Below are 21,580 nucleotides of genomic sequence, written 5' to 3'. Positions count from 1 at the left end.
TGTTTGAAACAGTTTTTTTCCCCCACAGGAATCAGGAACTTAGACTGTTAGACTGCATCACTCCACTTGTCATCCAAATGAAACGGCAGGTAGATTTAAACTCTCCATTCACCTTTCATAGTTAATTTAACATCCTACTTACCATATTGTACCATCATCTCACATTTTAGATTATATATACTTTGGTATTAAGTAACATCCTGGTTAAATAATCAAAATACTGGCTGCTGTATGCATCTTTGCCACAGTTTATACAACTCAGAGACTGATGATTTGTTTGCCTGCTTTAAGGGAAAACGCTAATGAGCCAAAGAGGCCCACCACTAAAATTAACATGAAGACGAATGGTGTGATGCCTTAATGAAGATGTCTTTTCATGAATATTTCAGCTAAATAGAGTAAATCTTCACAGCCTGATTTGCTTTTTCTTCTTTTCAGAGCATATCTAACATCACTCAGCCATAGCAAGTCTTCCATCTTTCTAAATGGCTATAATAATAATAATAATAATAATAATAATAACTGTCATAATCTTCTCTGTCATTTTTTTCTTGTATTGGTTGAGGTCAAATAAGTTTATTTTGCATCTTATGGAAACATTTCAGTGGACTGTATGTGGCATCATAAAGCATCTTGTTTGACGTGTTATGTGGTCTCTAGCAATAATGCTGTGTGGTACCCAACATGAAAAGTCGAGAGGTGTTGCTCTGGGTCTTTGTGGGGTTTAGGTCCTTGAGTGAGCAAAAGCTATCGACTGATTACCGCATATACTGTGTTAGCTTCCTATAACAATCTACTATACACATAATTGGAATAAAATGAAGGATTGTCTAGTCTGCTGCCTGCTTGTTATTGAAACAGAGAATACATTTTTAGGTGATTTCTGTTTCAGTTTTTTTTTTTTTCCCCACCACAGTTTCTTTGATAGATCTGAAGTCCATGTGCTTGGATTCTATAATGTCACTTTGACTATACCAGAGACCTTGAACAAAAATGTATGGTTAAAAAAATGGTATATGGGATTAATACATGGTTTGGGATAGTAAACAATGTGAAAACATGGTACCAAAATTATTTCACTGATTTCTTTCCATGAATTATTCTCTTCTATATTAATTATCTTCAGTAATTCAGTGTGAACAATAAAATATTATTCAAGCCAGTTAGATATGTACAATCTATCTCTCCATAATTATTAATTAAGTGCTTTGGATCCCTCTGTGGAAGTATTCAGGCCCTCTTTTTTTGTAAGAGAAGGAGCTTCTGTTTCCTGTAAGACTCACTATTGCTAAACACTAAACACTATTGCCTGTAAAATTTCTTTTTTTATTACTTTAAGGAAAGTTTCAAGCCCAAATTGGTTCTTTGTTAGAAACAGTTTGGGCTTGATACACACTTTTCTTAATCTAATAATGGAAAAATGTAAATCTGGTGGTAGGTACTATTCCAGTATAACTGTACACATTTTACAGACGACAGTGGCTTAGCAGGTTAATGCATGCATGGTCAAACATCTATTATTCTGGTCAGTGAGGAGTTTTGCACAGACCACTGCTGTGTTCGTACTGCTCTGTGTGTGTGACCGACAGGAATTGATGACATCTGGGTCAAACTGTCAAAGGTCAGTCCAGTCAATGAAATCCCTATTTGTGGTTTTGATAACAGTAACAGTGTAGTGGTTCTTTATCTTTCCACTCAACCATTTTATCTCCCTGCGCAGGAGAAATAGAAACTCTGAAACGCTCAAAAGGAGAGAGGGAGGTAAAAATCCAGAGGAATTTGTCAAATAAAAAAAACGATTTGTCACACGTGGCTTTCCGTAGCGCCACGCTCGGTGGGTGGGGAAGTGCAACGCAAAGGCATAGAGGTCAAGAGGAGGGGAGGAGAAAACCACGTGTGATCAGCACCATGTACAGCACTGTCCTTCCTCCGTAGACTTGTTTTTGTAAGCTTGTACCCTTCGCATGTAGCCAGCTAGCCTGCGTTAGCCGGAGAAGCAGATTTGGGGTTTTTTTGTATTTCCTTTAACAGACTCACACATTAAAGCAAAGCTGCTGGGGGATTTCTGTCGCCACACTGACTGCCGACCATGGTGAGCAAGACAGATGACATCCCGGCGTCAGTGCCTAACTGTAATCCGGTTGATCTTACGGATGAAGCCGGGGATGGAGCCCAGGAAACCAGCAAGACACGTCTGAAGGATTCCTGCGGTTGCGGTGAGACTCTGCAGCTACAGACTGCTTCATCTCTGCTGTGATACCACTTACCATACCTAATACACACACTGATTACGCCTATCGTACTATATTCAGTAACAGTACATCTTCATATAGCCTACACCTCTGTGCATTAACTATTTTAAATGTGGTGTTAGGGACATTTTCACTTTTGGCATGCACTAAAGCTGGTGACATTCACTTCCATGCTTTGTCCTGTGACTTAAAAGTCCTCGGACTCAAGGTGGTGGTCTGTGGGGTTGACCCCCGTTCCTCCTCCTCCCCCCAGCCATCTCCTTCGTAGCCTCTCAAAGTGCAGAGGGGTCCACATTGCACATAGCAGCATCTGCTAATCAGCATGTTAAATAGATATGCCTCGACTCGTCTGTGCTAATTAGCAAGCGAGCACCTTCCACGGGATCCAATCCACGTCTACATCCGTGGGTCACAACTGTAAGCATGCAGTCAAGCCTGACACTGACACCGCGAGCAAACCAGACTAACCCAAACAAGTGAGCCGGCATGCTAACATTAGCATCTTCATTCAGTATGCAGCTAGTTAGCTCACTAGCTAGTCGGCTACCTAGCAAGCATCCGCTCCTGTCACTGTCGGCGCTTGTCGCTTCATACCCCAAATAGGAGCACGGACAGTGAGGCCTGGTGTGTCTCAGGTAAAGCATGAGCCGAGTGTGTGGCACATAATACGTGGAGTTAACACTGTGCAGCATTGCTGTGATGTTGTACAAACTCGCACCGACGCACATGTTCGGTAACACTGAAGGTCACCTTCAGTGGAGCTGCTCACTGCCCGCATGAACAAGGGGGGTTCATACACTCCATGTCTTTGTATCTACAGGGTATATGACCACCAGGCCATGTTTAGGATGTATTGTCGCTTTGTTTTGCTGTTTTGCCATTAAAAGTACACTTTAAGAGGTGTCAGGTGGGTGAAGCTCCAGGCGGTCTGTAATTACCCTCTAACCGCCCCCCTCCGCCTCCCCGCCGAGGAAGATGAAATCGAGTGTCCGTCCTCGACCGGGAAGCGGAAGCTGATTGTCACAGAAAAAGTCATGATGGTGCATGCACGGTGAGAGGGAAGGTTACGCTTATGGTACGCGAACAGCCGTGTGAGCTGGTAAGTATCCTGCCCGGTAAAAGTTGTTGAGAAGCAGCAGAGCGGTGTCGGCGGAGGCAGATTAAGACTAGACGAGGAGTGTCAGTCTGCGGAGTTAACCTTACACAACTTGTAGAGCAACAGAAGTCATTGCAGCCTGTCTGTGTGTGTCACATGCGGGACCTTGAATTGTCTCTGCCTGCATCGTTTTATAGGAAAACACACGTGAGAGCGTCTTACTGCTTGCTGTGTGTGTGATAGCGGATTAATTCCTGTGTTTCTGTGGCTGGATGGTTACTTATGTATCTGCTGTCCAGTCTGTCAGCTCCTCCTGAACCCAGATAATTTTAGAGCTGAAACAAATAGTCCATTCATCGGTTAGTTAACTGTCAGTATTCGGCGTCAGGTATGAAAATCGCTTAAGAGTTTTTTTTTTTTTTTTGGAGCACAAATGCCACATGTTCTCTGGCCCCAGCTTCTCGTTTACGTGGATTTGCTGCTTTTCCTTTGTTTTATTTCAGAATAAAACTTAATATGTGAAGTTCTGAGGTGTTTTGTCGGACAAAACAAGCAACCTGATGGTATCACTTAGCATTTAGAAACTGTCAGGGGCATTACAGAGACATTTCATGGCCCAAAGGACAGTGGTTTTAGTTGGGAATATATTATGAAATTAATCATTAGCTGCAGCTCGAGCCGCAACAATTAGTTGAATAATCAGTTGATTGAAAAAATATTAAAATGCAATATTTTTCAAGCAAGAATACCCAAACATTGGAGATTTATATGTATGTGATTCTGAATATTTTTGTGTTTTGGACTGAGAATTACACGAAACAAGACACTTTGAATCATTTTGTCCTTTTTCATAATTTTCGGATCTTTTTATAGACTAAATCAATAACAAATGAAACATGACAATGAAAATAAATGTTAGTTGGAACCTTTGATTATTTTAATTGTATATATTTTTTTCCAATTAATTATTTGGTATATAAAAAGTCAGAAAATAATGGATTTTTCCCTTTTTCTAAAGCCTAAAGTCCAAAATGCAAAAAATATTCAATTTACTGTAACATATGACAAAGAAAAGTAATAAAATAATTAACTATTTATCTTATAATCATATAAGATAATTGACTAATAGATAAAGGTATAAAAAAATAATCATTAGATGCAGCCATACCTGTGACCTGCTGTTAGAAGTATCTTCCACATATCAGAGACAGTGACAGGACTGAAGGCCTAAGCATATCCTATACAAAGGCAATCTCTGACTTTGGGTCAGTGGGTTGTAACAGAACGTAGAGCAGCACATGGCAGAGCAGACAGATCGAGTTGAGGGTCACTGCTCGTGGTTTTAAGGGACTTAATGCTCGCGTGGGAACAGTGACCTGGTTAATCCCAGGAGCCACTGACACCCTGGCAATATTTGTCACCAGTCCACAGACACACAACATCTACTCAGCGTTACTGTGTTCATCTCCAAAACCAGCAGTTCCCAATCCCTTTGTTTGTTTGACTAACTAAAAATAGCAAATTATCACATTTTTGAAGCTGGAACTAACAAACATTTAGCATTTTTGCATAAAAAAGACCCAAAAAAAATATTCCACTATCAAAGCAGTTGCAATTATGTAGAATAATTGTATATAGAAGCAGTTGTTTCTCTTATTATTCCAGTTATCATCATTAACCCATCATTAATCATTTAAATCTGTCTCACATCCCCTTTGACCCCCAGGTTTGGACCCCTTGCTGATCTATAGCAGATGTTATACATCTGGATTTTCGGTTTCCTTATGCATTTGTATTGAAAATCTGCAGCTGATGATTTTCATTCTCAGTCAAGGTGCCGGGTGTTTTTGATTAATCTTTTAGTTTTAAAAAATATTTGAAAAAATATGTAATATTTAAACTAATATTATTTTGTTTGATCCACAGTTGAAAACTGATATGATATGAAACAAAGGAAGGCAGCGAACCCATAGAAGCTGAAACCAGAGAATGTTTGTTACCATTTAACTGTATGATAAAACTCTCTGCAGATGGACTTATATGTCCTCATTAAAGTTTATTCTGTAGTTTAGGATTATTATTATCATCATTTATTACTGGCAGTTATTTAGTGACTGATTTATAAAGACAGACAGGCTTTATATTCAGTTGTTGTGGCTGTAAAATGTGATTGCAGATGCATGACTCAGGGTCTGTCTGTAATCATGTGTGCTGCGCCACAAGGTGGCAACCTCCTGGTGGACAGAGACCTTGTGTTGTTTTGTTGTTGTTGTTGTATTCAGGGTTGTCTGGTTGGCTGGTAAATGTTGCCATGGCAGCAGTCAGGGTCAAGGGCTGCAGAGTGGGGAGATAGCTGAATGGTGGGTTTATTATTTTGTCATCAACAAGAGAATTGGGCCATGGTAACGAACGCAAGAAAAGCTCACCTCTAAGTATCTGGTCATCTGGAAGGAAATCATGTGAATTGCCACTCTGAGCTTTTAGTTTAGGTTTAGAAAGAGGGAAAATGGGTCAGTTACTGTGTAAACTTGTTTGCTGTTGGGTTTCAGTGTGTTGGGTTTTTGCCTCTCTTGTCCCTTTATCTGACTTGTGTCCTTGTTGCTTTGATTCTTCACCTTGACCTGGTGGTAGATGTGATACTCTGAGCCATAAAACAATCCAATCAAGACAAAATTGCATACAATGGTCTAAAATATTTACAGCGATGGCTGCCTCAGTAGGAACAGAACCTAAAATCTTTTTCAAATCATCATCATGTCACTCAGTCCTGTGTGCCGGTGTTGAATTTAGGTATATATTTGTTTCTTCTTAAATATATGCTTCCAACCTTCTAAATAAAAACAGTTTGCTTTTACAGAGTCAAAGTATTTGCAATGGATTACCACTAATATCCCCTAAAGAAAATGCCGCTCAGAGACATCTGATTTTTTTCTGTCTTTCCCATCAGATTAAACTGCTGTCTCATCCTGACTTTCACCACCACCATATTATGTCTCACCAGCACAGCTCACCCCAACAGGAAACGCATCAAGATAAAAGGCTTGATGCATCTAAATTTATGCCTCCTTCCCTCTAAAACAAGAGCAGATATTGGATTTTGTACTCGACTGTTAAACTGTAGCTTCACTGTTCTCATCTCTCCTGCAACTGCTGGATTGCCCCCATAAATCACAGTGCTACTCGCGCACGATACTGTTGCCTGCGTGATGTTGAGAGCTGATCCCTTTTCCTCATCTAAGAGTCCTTTCTCTCTCAACCTCACTATAATTTGATGGAATAAGTTGAGTTGTGAGCTAGAAATAAAAGCCTCAAAGTCCTAGAAGTGCCTGTTCTGAAGAAGAATTGTTCAAGTGAGGTAATGCCTCACTTGAACAATTCTTCTTCAGAACCTTTATAGGACATTAATAGGACCTTTATTTTCAAATCCTGGTAAATTGGTTATGACCGGGGGGAAAATGTGATGTAAAATTACATCTGAATGAATGTGGTTAGTGTGGGGATGATAAATAAACCAGATTACTCTAACACTAGCAAGGCTATCTTTCTAACCAAACACCATTTTTTATTTCAAATAAATTCAGTTTTTGTTTTATTTAAAAAAGTGAGAACTTAAGCATACTCTCCTGTCTAGTTTGCAGTCGCTTTTTTGTCCAGCTCAGCTCCTGAAGCAACGCCTCAAACTTTCGAATGTTCGATCTGAAAAGCAACTGAAGCAACCATCTGATGACGTTTCTGTCCTGACACTGAAAACACTGACAGCTACACCGAAACACTCGACACCGAGCAGGCCCTCATTCCCTTCTGCTTTGTAACATTATGAACTTGTGTTGTGTGTCCGCTCTGAAGCCGTTGTGTTTGTTATTCAGAGCGTGGCCTGTCGCTCCTCTCTCCTATGCCTCACCCACCCCACCACCCCTGCTCCTCCACCGTTTTAGTCCCACTCGGGGTCGCAGTCCAGTTACAAAACCCCGCCTCTCCCTCTGGGGCCCTTCTCTACAGTAACCCTGACGCTGTCTTACCCTTGACAAGTGAGCAAGGACACCACACTGGTTGGCAGCCGTTGTGTCCCAGTGAGAGAAAACAGCTGTCTGACATCCACATACTTGGCCCTGCTCCTCAGAATTAATGAACCCGAGAGCCTCATTTTTATTTGTGTCATTCTTTTTATCATCTTAACTATAGAAAAAGTGACAAATTAAGTCCATGCATGGTGTTTATAATAAGGTGAGTAATAACACACCTTTGAATCATTACTATAGATTTTTCTTATATCGTGTAGTTTTTATAAAAGATAAAAAAAATACTGTAAATCTGAGGAAATGAATGTCCTTTTAGAGAAGCAGCTGCCACATGGGTTAATAGCTGAGTTGCTGTTATTGCATCAGTCACATTCAGCCATGCAAGTGACCAGTAATTCCCTGTTGTGAATGCTGAAATCTTTTGTGTTCAGTCCCTCAAGGGCTCCAGGCTAAATGCCTTCCAGTGTCGCAACAGTGTTGGGTTTTAGCAGGTTGGTGTTGGATTGGAAATTAGGTACTTTCTGTCTGTATCGGCTGGTTTCTTTCAATTTTTTTTAGAAGGGTTTGTACTTGAACAGGAAATGCACATACAGCTGATTATTGACAGATACCATCACCCTTATTCTGTAGTTTGTGTTAAATTCATTTGTATTTGAATTAAGTGCAGTACCACCGCAGCAATAGCAAACTGTAGCTTAGCTTTTTCGGCTATGTTCACCCATTCATAAATACTTCATGAGGTAATCGGAAAGGTTGTTCAGCCTCTGGGTCTGTGTGCTTTGTTTATGACCTGGCTGCCTGGCAGCGTCTCTGTGTTCATGTGGTAAAAAAAGTGTGTGTGTGGGTGTTGGGGAGTTTGCTGTTGTTGTCAGGAAGACTTGCTTTGTGTTGCTGACTCTCTGAAGGTGCTGCTCTCTGTTGCTCAGATTGTTGACTAATAGCAGCTGTACAGGTGATGATTGTAAAAAAAAAAAAAAAAAGGTGAGGTGGAGTTGTGAACAGAGCTATTTCCTCACATAACTTAATAGTAATACAGGATTTCAGGTGTAAATGCTCTGCTTTGTATCATATTTTCAGACTCAAACCAATAGTCTGAATAGTTGCTGCTGTAATCAGATCTGAGTGACTCCATCCCAGGATTTGTATGGCCCCATAATTCACTGCTGACCTCTGTGTCTCCTCCACCGCAGGGCACAGTGCAGATACAGCCATGGTGAACGGGGACGGGGCTCACGAGCACACGGAGGAGGCAGAATCGAAGCAGGATGGGACCGGTGAGGCGGACGGGGGAGAGGAGTCCAACGAACAGGAAGTGATAGTGATCCAGGACACAGGCTTCACCGTTAAGATCCAAGCCCCTGGAACAGAGCCGTTTGACCTGCAGGTAAGGACGTAGCTCTTTGTGAGTGGCAGTTCATGATGCTGCATTTAAACAGTACTCTCTGATTCAATTAAGCGGCTGGCAAATAAAATATGTACGTGTTCTTGGTAGGAGACAGCTGATATATCTCAAGCTGCAAATATTTCTGAAGCTCAGCTTTTCTACATCATTTCATGTCCCCTGTTCACTCCTCTCCCTCAGGTGTCTCCGCAGGAAATGGTACAGGAAATCCATCAGGTGCTGATGGACCGCGAGGACACCTGCCACCGCACCTGCTTCTCTCTGCAGCTGGATGGAAACGTGCTGGACAACTTCGCAGAGCTCAAGTCTATCGAGGGCCTGCAGGAGGGTTCGCTGCTGAAAGTGGTGGAAGGTCAGGTTCAAATGCCTTGTTTTGGTGCAGATGGAGAAAATCACGGTTAACTGGGAAAAGTCGAGTTGTTATCATAATGCTTCCATTGTTTTAGCTTGGTATGTAAAGCACGTAGCTTGTATGTGAGACACACAATCAGTGTCCTCACTAAAAACACTTCAGTACCTTTTTGTATTTTCAAAACTTTTTATTTGCTCTGAAGGATTTAATAGTCTGTATTGTTGTGGCTGATCATTGAATGTCAGAAAGCTAGCTGTTAGAGAGTGTAACCATCTGTGGTTTGAAACTATCACAAAGATAGATGACAAATCACATGTAGTGCTGTGTTTCAGCTTGGGTGCAGGCAATGAAAGTGTCATCGACTTACCAGGCAGTGTGAAAACAATTATACCATTAATGACAGTCAGACAGCATTGGCAGGTACATCCCGACAAACCTGATCAACTCAGCATACTTGGCATCAGTTACAGCAAATGTTGTGTTTTTATTGTTTCACCATCATACAGATGGATGTAGTAAGGGTTTATCGCTTAAAAAAAAACATTATGGATTTAATACTTTAATGATCCTCCATCTACATCCTGGCACAACATCTCTTACTGGTAACATAGCTGCCGGCAAAGAGTAAACTGAATTGAGTCATAGTTTATTAGCCTGATCTGTTGCGTGTCAAATCCCTCACAGTCTACTATTTGTAAACCTTTGGGTTTCTTCTCTTTGCTGCAGAGCCCTACACCGTGCGCGAAGCTCGCATCCACGTGCGTCACATCAGAGACCTGCTGAAAAGTCTGGACCCCTCAGACGCCTACAATGGAGTGGACTGCAACTCCCTCTCCTTCCTCAGCATCTTCACCGATGGAGACCTCGGAGGTAAGATTCAGACATGGACAGCGATGACTTCTTGTCATTCGCACGCGGGTGTTTCTAACATTAATGACCCTTACAGCTTGATTCAGGCTTGACAGCACATTTACAGAAAGAGATGTGATGCTTGCTCGATATGTGCACAGAGAGAAGCTGCTTTCTGTCGTCTATTAGGCTGCATCCCTGATGGATTTTTAAACGTGTGCTGCTGTAACCTGCATGTTAATCTGACAGCGTTCATCTTAGACTTGTGCCCTGTTAAAGTGCTTCAGTAATGTTACTACGTCTGACCCGGGAACATTATAAAAGAGACCAGAGTGCTCATTTAAACATGAGAACAACAATTAAATTATTATCAGATTAAAGGGGTCCAGGTCTGAAAGGGGCTTATGTGGGTTCACAATGGCCTCCTGTGTGGCTGAGTATAACACAGAAGAGGTAGATGAACTGTCCTGCAGAGTCATGTTCAAACATGTGGATTGATCACCTCGTTCCTTCGTATGTGGTTGCAGATAGTGGTAAGCGGAAGAAAAAGGGCAATGAGCTGGAGCAGATTGACTGCACCCCCCCAGAGCACATCCTGCCTGGCAGCAAAGAGCGCCCCCTGGTGCCCCTCCAGCCACAGAACAAGGACTGGAAGGTGAGGAGCAGTCTGGGTTAGGTTCTACATGTAGGCTTAATATGAGACAAAAAAAATGTAATTGAAAGAGTCATGTAAAAAGTAATACAGTACTCAAATAAAAGAGTGAAATTTAAGATGTTATGGCTCAAACTTTTTCCTTTGGCTGATGGTTGTAACGTCCTCAACAGCCTATGCAGTGCCTGAAGGTCCTGACCATGAGCGGCTGGAACCCTCCACCTGGAAACAGGAAGATGCACGGAGACCTCATGTACCTGTACATTGTGACTGTGGAGGAACGCCATGTCAGCGTCACTGCCTCTACACGCGGCTTCTACCTCAACCAGTCAGTCAACTTTTCAGCCTCGTATCTCCTTACAGCTCCATGGTTTCACAGCAGAAAGCTTTTGGCAGTGGGTTTTTATGCAGAGCAACTTGCAGAGTTCGTCAGTATTCACAACTTAAGACACCATCAGCTCAAGTGAAGGGATTTGGCAGCAGTCACATTAACGATTAGCTGATCGAAAGTTCAAGAGGTGCTGCTGTGAGTAAAGTTATGCTTAACACTGGTAGTTGTTTTCATTTAAACAAATGACAAACAAGATATACAATACATATAGTTGCACTTTAAATGGAGGACAGTGTGTTAAGTGCTGATAGAGATGCACGCACAGTGGTCTATTAGCAGTTTCAGGATCCTAATTTTGGTTGCCAGCAAAAGCTTAGCAGTCAAATTAATGAGATGTAATTGGATTACACTGGCAAGTAGAATTGGGAAGGATACTGTTGTGTGTGGAGAGCAGGGTTGTCTTTCTGTTTCTAACAACTTGATCAAACAAGTCTAGCAGACAGACATTAAAAGTGAGCCTTTAATCAAATGTTTTTATGTCATGAAACTTAAAAACTAGAAAGAAATCAAATCACAATTTTGACAAGTGCAAAAGTTGTGCTGGATACCATTGCTGGGTACCAGAGCTTGCAAACATGTAGCCAGCCGGTGTAAGTTCCTCTCATGTTTTAATTGTTACACTAAGTGACCTCTCTACAGGAAAGCTACTGCCCAACGCTTGTTTAGTTCTTGATCTCTTCTCTCCAGTAAGAAGACTTCAGGTTGTGTTATGACGGTGCTTGTGTATGTTCCAGATCTACTACCTACACCTTCAACCCCAAACCAGCCAATCCCAGCTTCCTGAGCCATTCTCTGGTGGAGCTGCTGAGCCAGATCAGCCCTGCCTTCAAGAAGAACTTCACTGCCCTGCAAAAGAAAAGGTGAAAACACGTTTTTACCTTGAGTTTCACAAAATCTGTAACTGAATAACTTTTATTTTGTTTGAGCAGTTCAGAGCAACAAAGTTCTCTTCATCTGTGCTCTAATGAGACATGTCTTTCCTTTACCTCAGCACATTCACAGCATCTGTTCTTTACTCAGTTTGTATTTTTAAAAAGTTTCTTTTCTTTACTATTGTTACATTTCTTTTCTACAGTTATCCATTTGTTTAATTTATTTATTCATTAACTTTATTTAACCTTTTGAGGACACATTATCTTTTCAAGTTAAGATCTGTCCAGGAGGCAGCAGGTCAAAGTCTTAAAGGACAATAAGTAAAGAAACTAAACAAGACAAAGTAATTTCTAGAATATGGTCTGGACTCAACAGAAGAAAACCTCAGATAAACTTCCTGAAATGCATGAAAAAAAAGTCCATGCAAGTAATGTCTCTTTTTTTCTGTTGTACTGTGTTTTTGCTGTAGGGTCCAGAGACACCCCTTTGAGAGGATAGCCACGCCTTTCCAGGTGTACAGCTGGACAGCTCCGCAGGTAGACCACGCTATGGACTGTGTTCGAGCTGAGGACGCCTACACCTCCCGTCTGGGTTATGAGGAGCACATACCTGGACAGGTGAGCACAGCTGAACACAGCATCCCACCAGACAGCTAAATAAGGTAGTAATAGCTTTTTTTGAAATGAGTGTTAATAAGCTCTATGTGCTGACATGTCTCCAGACCAGAGATTGGAATGAGGAGCTGCAGACCACCAGGGAGCTGCCCCGGAAGAATCTGCCTGAGCGGCTGCTGAGGGAGCGGGCCATATTCAAGGTACTGCTGAGCCTTTCAGGCCTTGTATATAATCTTTTTATAGCCTACTATAGGCAGTAATGTTAGTTAAAAATGGTTTTTATTATCTTTCATACCTTAGTTGGTATGACTCTTAATTAAATTTCATTTTATTAAAGTTCATGTTTTTATTAAAAAACACAAAAATTGTTATTAAAAAGCTCTTTAAAAAAATATGAAGTTTAACTTGGTGAACCCTGCAGAAACCTTGTTGTAGCAACTTTGCAGGTAGTGCTAGATTGAGCCCTCTGGTGCTGAATCTGTCAGTTACCCAAACTGCTGACTCACTCTGCTGATGGGCAACATATAGCTTTTCTTCTTCTTCTTAATCCCTGCTAACTCCTGTTGTTTGTTTTTTTTTTAACTTTCTCATGCAGGTCCACAGTGACTTTGCAGCAGCTGCCACTCGAGGAGCCATGGCGGTAATTGATGGCAATGTAATGGCAATCAACCCTGGCGAGGAAACACGCATGCAGATGTTCATTTGGAACAACATCTTCTTCAGCCTCGGCTTCGATGTGCGGGACCACTATCGTGAGCTGGGTGGAGATGCCGCCGCCCACGCCGCACCCACCAATGACTTGAATGGAGTACGAGCTTACGGGGCGGTGGATGTGGAAGGTCTCTACACCCTGGGGACGGTAGTGGTGGACTACAGAGGCTACCGCGTCACCGCCCAGTCCATCATCCCAGGAATCCTTGAGCGTGAGCAGGAGCAGAGCGTCATCTACGGCTCCATTGATTTTGGAAAGACTGTTGTGTCTCACAGCAAATATCTGGAGCTGCTGGAGAAGACCAGCAGGCCACTCAAGGTCAGTAACACGACTGTTAACTTGTGGATAATCCAGTTATTTCACAGTACTTAACTTTTGTTTTATATTTTTCTTATTGTCCATAAATCCTACGAAAAGACAAGTCCTGTCTGTGTAGCCAAGGCCTGACACACCTTATTCCTCTGTGCCACTGACATCCACTGTACACATCCATTAAGTCTGTCTGTCATTCTCATGGAGTATATAAGGCAGACTAACATCATTTTTTTTTTTTTGCATTTTCATGCATTTGTGGACACAAAAATGTAAAATATTGCCAATCTTATCCCACCTTATACCACCACAGAGATGCTGTGTATTCAGCCCCTCTGTCTCCCCAACAAGTAAATTTTTCCACGTTCTGGTTGTAAATTTTAGGTCCAGAGACACAGCGTGCTGAACGAGAAGAATGAGACAGTGGAGCTGTGCTCCTCTGTCGAGTGTAAAGGCATCATTGGAAACGATGGACGACACTACATTCTGGACCTTCTGCGTACTTTCCCCCCTGACCTCAATTTCTTGCCTGTGGACGGAGAGGAGCTGCCTCCAGAGAGCCAGCGCCAAGGCTTCCCCCGCCAGCACCGCCACCGCCTGGCTTGTCTCCGCCAGGAGCTCATCGAAGCCTTCGTTGAGCACAGGTAGGTGTCTGCTCTGGTGTGCAGAATCACATTTCCATCATCACATGTGGAAAGTTTCTGCATCTGATTAACTGTTTTGTTTTTTTTTTCTTTTCTTCCCTCTGCAGGTATCTTCTCTTCATGAAGATGGCAGCGTTACAGCTCATGCAACAGAAAGCAAACAAGGACACTAAGACTGATACACCTGCCATCACAGAAACCTCAGAAACTTCCACAGAAAGCAATGCTGATACAAGCCAGACACAGACCGCTGCATCAGATTCTCCTAATGCAACAGAGGTCTCCACAGACCGCACAAGCCAGACAGACAACAGCACCTCTGCTGCCTCACAGGCAGCGACGGACAGTGAAGAAAGCTCCTCGAAGCCCGCCACAAACGGGCCTCTAGACCCTGCAGCCACCCAGAATGGGGAGTGCAAGAGCCCACTGGAGGGTAAGGAGCTTGAGGAAAGTATTCCAGGATTAGCTCAGGCCAAAGAGCTGGCGGAGACCTTAGTTGCCGAAGATGGATCTGGTATTGGTACGTCCAAAAATACCCCGAAAAGCAAAGCCAGGACAACGCAGGGAGAGCTACTCTGGTGGATAACCAGATAGGAAAAGTAGTGTTTAATCAAAATGAAGTGGTATTAAACCAAAAATTAGCTGTCGTGATGCAGCTAATTTTAGAGAGCGTGCATGTGTGTATGTGTCCAGATCATTAGAGTATCAGGTAAAGCATTAAAGTATCAAGCACTGGGTCATAGTGGCTTCTCTCCACCTGGCTAGCTCTCCCTGCTCAGTCCTCAGCCTGCAGTGGGGAAGAGTGTTGGCACCCAATCAACCCATCTCTCCCTGTTCCAGCTTGTGATGCCTCTGCTGTGGGATATAAACTGAATAATCGGTGGCAGTGTCTGTTAATCCAAATGTGTTTTGGAATGCAAAAACTAATCGTGTTCAGTGATTTGTTTGCTGCTCAATTGATCCTAAATCGCAGTAATCTGCTTGGGAAACATCCTGATCTAATCTGTAGTGTTTGTAGTCGTGTACGGTGAAATGGTGGTGGGTACTCGTCCAAGGCCATGTCTACAGTAAGCTTAACCAAAGCTAACGGCAATGTCAGCAATGCGTGACTGAAGTAGTCTGGAAAAAAATAAATGACAAGATCAATGATACTGTCTATATTGTGTGATCAGCTGTAGTGACAATTAATTTGCCAGTAATCACACAATACAGCACAACAGAGCAATACAGTGATCACACACAGAGTTGGAGGTGAATATTGGCTTTATGTTATTGAGCTGCAGCACCCAACTGAGTTTGAGTGATTATAGCATACATACTAAAAAGAGTGGATTGAAAAGGCAGCGGCTTGATGTGGACATGGTTTAAACTGTCACTTTTCAGTTATGTTGACATGATGTGTCCGTCGCCAGTGATTTGAACATTTTCTGCATCTTATTTTCTTGTATTTGATTCTGATCGCAAACAGATCCCAAAAGCCGTGAGGTTGTCCTCAATGCCTGCAAGGCAGTTGGCTCCATCAGCAACACATCGTTCGACATTCGCTTCAACCCTGACATCTTCTCCCCAGGTGAGCATAACAAGGAGCTTTACTGCCAAGAGCTGTTCCTATTTTTGTGGATAATTCAGGCTGATAAGTGGGGAAGGTTCATGGGGAGGATTTTAGGGCAGCTTTAAAATATGTAATCAGGTGATCAGTGCTCAGCTTAAAAATATTTTTTGAAATGGTTGGTGTTAGGTAAAATGAGAACAAAACTGAAAATTGTGAAGCTGCAGTTTAAAAAAAGTATATATGTAATATTAATACAAAATAATTAAGCTGTTAGCTGCTCTTAAATTAAAAAGGATAACTGTAGGAGTTCATCAATCCTCACTCCCCGAACTGTCAGATTTGTCAGCGTCTAATTTCCTTCTTGTGCATAGTCATTTCTCGGTACATTAGGCTCAGAATTATCTCTGGGGTGATAAGAGAGAGTGAATGACGCTTATTCACGGGAGAATATAAACACAGAAGTGTGCATTTGTGGCGTTCAAACAGGAGTGCGTTTCCCAGACGACAGCGCAGATGACGTCCAGAAGCAGAAGCAGCTCCTTAAAGATGCTGCTGCCTTCCTGGTGTCCTGTCAGATCCCGTCACTGGTCAGTAACACATATACTCCCACAGAACCTGGTTATATAGATGTTGAATTTTTTTGGTTGTGTATCTGAGTTTAAAGCCGTGTGTTGTATGAGCAGGTTAAAGACTGTTTAGACCACACCGCTCTGCCCATGGATGGAGCCACACTGACAGAGGCCTTGCACCAGAGAGGCATCAATGTTCGCTATTTGGGCACTGTTCTGGAGTTTGTGGACAAGACCCCTGCTAAAGCCCAGCTGGAGCACTTCTATGTGAGTGTGATGTTCCCAGATCTGACTGTCACACACTGTTTTTCCTTGTGTTTAATTAGCTCTAACATTTTTTTCTTATCTTTTTTTTTTATCTTAGAGAATAGGAATCAGTGAGCTGATCACCAGATGTGCAAAACATATCTTCAAGACATACCTCCAGGTTTGTAGCATTCCACATACGTCATCCATCTTCTTGAAAAAGCAAACCTACTTTTATTTTAATTGTTCTTCAATTTTTTTGTCATCGCACAGGGTGTGGAGTTGTCTGCCCTCTCTGCCGCTGTAAGTCATTTCCTTAACTGTTTCCTGAGCTCCTTCCCCGACGCTGTCGCCCACCTGCCTCCCGACGAGCTGGTGTCACGCCGCAAAAGCCGTAAGCGCCGCAACAGGGTCCCCGGCGGCGGAGACAACACGGCGTGGGCCAGCCTGACGCCCAGCGAGTTGTGGAAGAACATTGCCTCTGAGGCCCAGAGCTACTATCACTTCACCATACAATGGTGAGGGCCCAATCTGCTAATGTGAAACCGATGTCAAAGCTAGCATAAGGACCCTCTTCTACTTTGTGTGTATTTTTTGGTGACTAACATCCTGTTTTGAAATGTTTTCTCGCTCAGTGAAAGTGTGGACCAGGTGGTGGAGAAGTATGGCCTCCAGAAGACCACTCTGCTCAGAGAAATTTCTATCAAAACTGGCATCCAGGTAACACATTTTTAGTGTGGTCTGTAGTAACGCACCCCCAGCGCCACTTTAGCAAGCAGCCATTATGTTGCTTCCCCTACTTTATATACATTGTTTGTTTCATTTCCTTTTGTAGATTCTGATAAAGGAGTACAACTTTGACAGCCGCCACAAGCCTGCCTTCACAGAGGAGGACATCCTGAATATTTTCCCTGTTGTGAAGCACGTGAACCCCAAAGCCTCCGACGCCTTCCACTTCTTCCAGAGTGGACAGGCCAAAGTACAGCAAGGTGAATTTCTCATATTTACTCCAGCCGAGGGATTCGTACATGTCAATTTACAAACCTGACTTGACTAAATGCTGACCTGTCTCACTACCCCTCCTTTTCATTTCCAGGTTTTCTGAAGGAGGGCTGTGAGCTTATCAACGAGGCTCTCAACCTCTTCAACAACGTGTACGGACCTATGCATGTAGAGATCTGTGCCTGCCTGCGCCTGCTGGCACGCCTTAATTACATCATGGGAGATCATCCCGAGGTAGGCATAACATACCCTTGCCTTGTTTGTGACTTTGACATGAGCACCCCATTGATTTGATATCACTAATCAACATTTGTGCATTTACCCGCAGGCTCTGAGCAACCAGCAAAAGGCTGTTCTGATGAGTGAGAGAGTCCTCGGCATCGAGCACCCCAACACAATTCAAGAATATGTAAGCTGTCACGCCCAGAGGAGGATGTTTTTAGGTCATGCAAAAGATGTTTAACATCCCTCTTACCTTTTGTTTTTATTTCCTGTGTGCCTCCCTCCACTTTGTAGATGCACTTGGCTCTGTACTGCTTCGCCAACGGCCAGCTGTCGACCGCCCTGAAGCTGCTTTATCGCGCACGTTACCTCATGTTGTTGGTTTGCGGGGAGGACCACCCAGAGATGGCACTGCTAGATGTGGGTGCAGTTTTTTTTTCTTGAGAATTATAAGAAAAATAATCCACATCAAAAAAGAAAAGTAAACAGGTCTTACACTGATATTTCATGGTTTCTTTCCACAGAGCAACATTGGGCTGGTGCTGCACGGAGTGATGGAGTATGATTTATCTCTGAGATTCCTGGAGAACGCCTTGACCATCAACACAAAGTACCATGGACCGCGGTCCCTCAAAGTGGCCCTCAGGTGGGGAGACATTCATCATCCATAAGTATATAGTAGGTAGAACAATGACTTACATGGTGATTTATATTATGTCTTTTTTTTGTCAGCCATCATTTGGTAGCAAGGGTTTACGAGAGCAAGGCCGAGTTCCGCTCAGCACTACAGCATGAGAAGGAGGGTTATACTATTTACAAGAACCAGGTAGGCCCTGCAGGACTCCATACTACGAGCTGACACACTTATCTTTATCAAATGTGGTGAAGTAACATTTTAAACTTGTTTTTTTTCTTCCTCTTCTCAGATGGGTGAGGCACACGAGAAAACCAAGGAGAGCTCAGAGTACCTGAAGTATCTCACCCAGCAGGCCGTGGCTCTGCAGCGAACCATGAACGAGATCTACAAGAATGGCTCCAACGCCAGCATCATGCCCCTCAAGGTGACTGCTCAGAGTCAGACATGTTTTTGTTCTTCCATCTGTTACAGCCCAAACATTTAGCGCTGATGTTTTGTTTTTATTTCCTCCTATTCTCCAGTTCACTGCCCCCAGCATGGCCAGCGTCCTGGAACAGCTCAACATCATCAACGGCATCATCTTTATACCTCTCAGGTAGAAACAGTAGAAGTATTATAAGTATATGGGGGGGTATATAATAATACCCAGAACACCTGCAGGTGTTAAATGGCTCCTTGAGACCATTTCAACAGAAACTTCAGTTTTTCTACCTTCTCTACATTTAATGAGCTAGCCTCGAAAAAAGCTTTCCAAGAAAGTCAGCTTATAATAGTGATTCAGTCATTTCAACTTAATGTTATTTTAAAACTCCACTAAAGGTTTTAATATTACCAATACTCAGCTGTTTGGCTGTAATAGTGCCATCTGTACCCTCTTCCAAACTGTTACTAATTTAATGGCTTTTACTCAGGAAAAACACAAAATATCTATAATTTCTTCTATAAAATTTTAAATTGCAGCATAATTTGTGTCAATGTGGCTAAATGCTATGAAATCCAAATGTCCATGATTTACCACATTATGTTCTGTATCTAAATTTAGAGACAAAAGGCTAAGTAGATGAAGACTGACACATTTGACATAAATGTTTTTCGTTTTTTTGTTTTTTTTTTTCAGCCAAAAGGATCTGGAAAACCTGAAGGCAGAGGTTCAGAGGCGGCAGCAGTTGCAGGAGTTGGGAAAGAGCGAGGAACCCGCTGAGGACAGCCCACTGGAACTAGAGGACAAAATTCCCATTGATTAACATCCAAAAGCCCTCAACACACAGCTACTTTCTGCTATGGGGGAGGGGGGAGAGGCTGTGACGAAACAGCCATGTCTCTGGGCCTGTGGACCCGAGAACCAAGCAGGCTAAATCAGCATTGAAATAAAAAAACAAAAGGGGGAGGGATGGGTCAGGGCAGTCCAGAGAATAAACTGTATGAACTGTAGGACAAAGGAATACAGAGCAGGAATTTCCTACGACGTAGGAAGGGAGGGAGGAGAAAGTACAAACAACATAGAATCAACTTTAATGTGCAATCTGAAAAATCCCTCGGCCAAGAACCTGGTGATGAAGTCACTTAAGGTGTTTAGAAATACGATTATATATATGACAGAGCGGTTGCAGCCGGGTGGAGGGAGACCAAGGATGACCATGACATTGTATACCAGAGCCTTATCCACTGTAACATAATCCCCAAGTAATGCTTCTTCTCAACTTCCCACAGCGATGGTAGCCCAGGACCACATTTTTGCCCCGCCATTCCCTAAAGAGCCTCGAAGACCCCCGGGCATGTAGCCCCCACATACCCACCCAACCCCACCCCACCCCCTGATGGTGCTCTTAGTGAAAAAGCACCTACCCTGTCCTAGAACTCAGGGGTACTTTCTACTGTGCACTAAGACCGGAATACAGTCAATAAATTTGAGATTTTTTCAAGTGGGGCTTCAGAATGTAATTTCCCCTCTTAGTGGCTTCTCTGAGCCACTTTACAGCAATCACCCATCATTCTTACACGTCCCCCGATGTTTAATTAATTTAATCGTTCTATCATTTGTACTTACGACATCCCAGGTGGGTGCCTGCTGTGCCCCGTGGTTCATGTTTCTCCAAGCAAGCGAACAATACAGTGATACATTAGTGAGCTTTCAACCGGTTTGATTTCATTTGCTGAAATTTTTTTTTCTTTTTGTTAGTAAATAATCTGAAATTTTGTAACAATACACAGGAGAATTGAGAAACTATTTTAGGCCTGTTGATCATCGGTTAATTTAAGCCATGTCTGTTTTATAGAAAATGTATAGAAGTGGAAAAAGATGTATAAATCTCTATCGGATTTAGACAGATACTCAATTGATGTTAATGGAAAACGCAGATTTGAAAAACGTCCACTTTACGCAGTAGATTAACCGATCTATATACTAGCTGTGTTCAACCTATTTTTACACATTGAAAGAAAATATGTGCATGTATGTTTGTGTGTGTGACAGTGTGTGTGTCTTTGTGTAGTACAACAGAAAATCAGTTGGCCAGGGCTGTTGCTGCTTTTGCTGCTGCATAGTTTGAATAGAGGCTAAGCGAACATTGGCTTTCCAGATGTTTTATTTTTCTACACATAGCAAACCTGTTGGATGGCTGATGCCTCTTTTCTTAAAACATTCATGGCCACCAATGTTGTCAATCTGTTTATGTATGAATTGGTACTAAAATCAACCTCTTTGCACCATTGAACAGGTGCTCGACATTGGCAGTAGTGAGTGATTTATTGTTGCTGGGTGTTCTTGTTTTTTGTTTTTTTCTTTTTCCATTATTGGGTCACGTCATCTTTTCATATGTAACTGAGACAAAAACCAGCCAGGAGTGTCTGTTCGTTGAGCAGTATTTAGTGCACTTTCTTGTGCTGTTTGAATGTGTTTACATGTTCACAGCACCACCAAAAGTGGACAAAAGAAGGGCTGCCTCAATGTAATGTACCAAAAAAAAAAAGACTGATAAGGTTTGTGTGCGCTTGTATACATGCAATGTATCCCTCCCATGGCAATTTGTTACTTAATTGTTGCCGTGTCTAAATGTTATGTGATTAAAGCAATAGAGAGATGGTGCTGGAACTGATTGTTTTGAGAAAATGTAGTTTTTACTTGGCACAAGACTTGTAACATGGACTACTTACTGTACTGGCTAAATTATCTACAGATAAGGGA

The 21,580-nt window shown here is 42.5% G+C and overlaps 1 protein-coding gene across 3 annotated transcripts; it reads left to right on the top strand.

The window, feature by feature from the left end:
- Positions 1-1,890: 1,890 nt before the first annotated feature.
- cluha (clustered mitochondria (cluA/CLU1) homolog a) lies at positions 1,891-21,487 on the top strand. Of its 3 annotated transcripts, none has more exons than XM_041046176.1 (27): positions 1,891-2,216; positions 8,558-8,751; positions 8,950-9,121; positions 9,848-9,991; positions 10,498-10,625; positions 10,796-10,950; positions 11,748-11,873; positions 12,356-12,503; positions 12,608-12,700; positions 13,096-13,530; positions 13,909-14,168; positions 14,276-14,601; positions 15,637-15,738; positions 16,207-16,307; positions 16,404-16,556; positions 16,654-16,716; positions 16,809-17,053; positions 17,171-17,255; positions 17,371-17,524; positions 17,632-17,771; positions 17,866-17,946; positions 18,054-18,179; positions 18,284-18,405; positions 18,492-18,585; positions 18,686-18,820; positions 18,918-18,991; positions 19,514-21,487. In XM_041046176.1, the coding sequence occupies exons 1-27, from the start codon at positions 2,090-2,092 to the stop codon at positions 19,638-19,640; spliced, it is 4,110 nt and encodes a 1,369-aa protein (XP_040902110.1). In that variant the 5' UTR covers positions 1,891-2,089; the 3' UTR covers positions 19,641-21,487. The 3 variants fall into 3 exon arrangements, with proteins under 3 accessions (XP_040902110.1, XP_040902109.1, XP_040902111.1); XM_041046175.1 differs by having other exon boundaries at positions 14,276-14,688; XM_041046177.1 differs by lacking the exon at positions 1,891-2,216 and adding an exon at positions 3,278-3,351 and having other exon boundaries at positions 14,276-14,688.
- The last annotated feature ends 93 nt before the right edge of the window (positions 21,488-21,580 follow it).

Source organism: Toxotes jaculatrix, chromosome 9, assembly GCF_017976425.1.
Source record: "Toxotes jaculatrix isolate fToxJac2 chromosome 9, fToxJac2.pri, whole genome shotgun sequence".
NCBI classification, from domain to species: Eukaryota; Metazoa; Chordata; class Actinopteri; family Toxotidae; genus Toxotes; species Toxotes jaculatrix.
The sequence above is the reverse complement of the archived record's forward strand: the minus strand, read 5'-3'. Positions and strand labels throughout refer to the sequence as shown.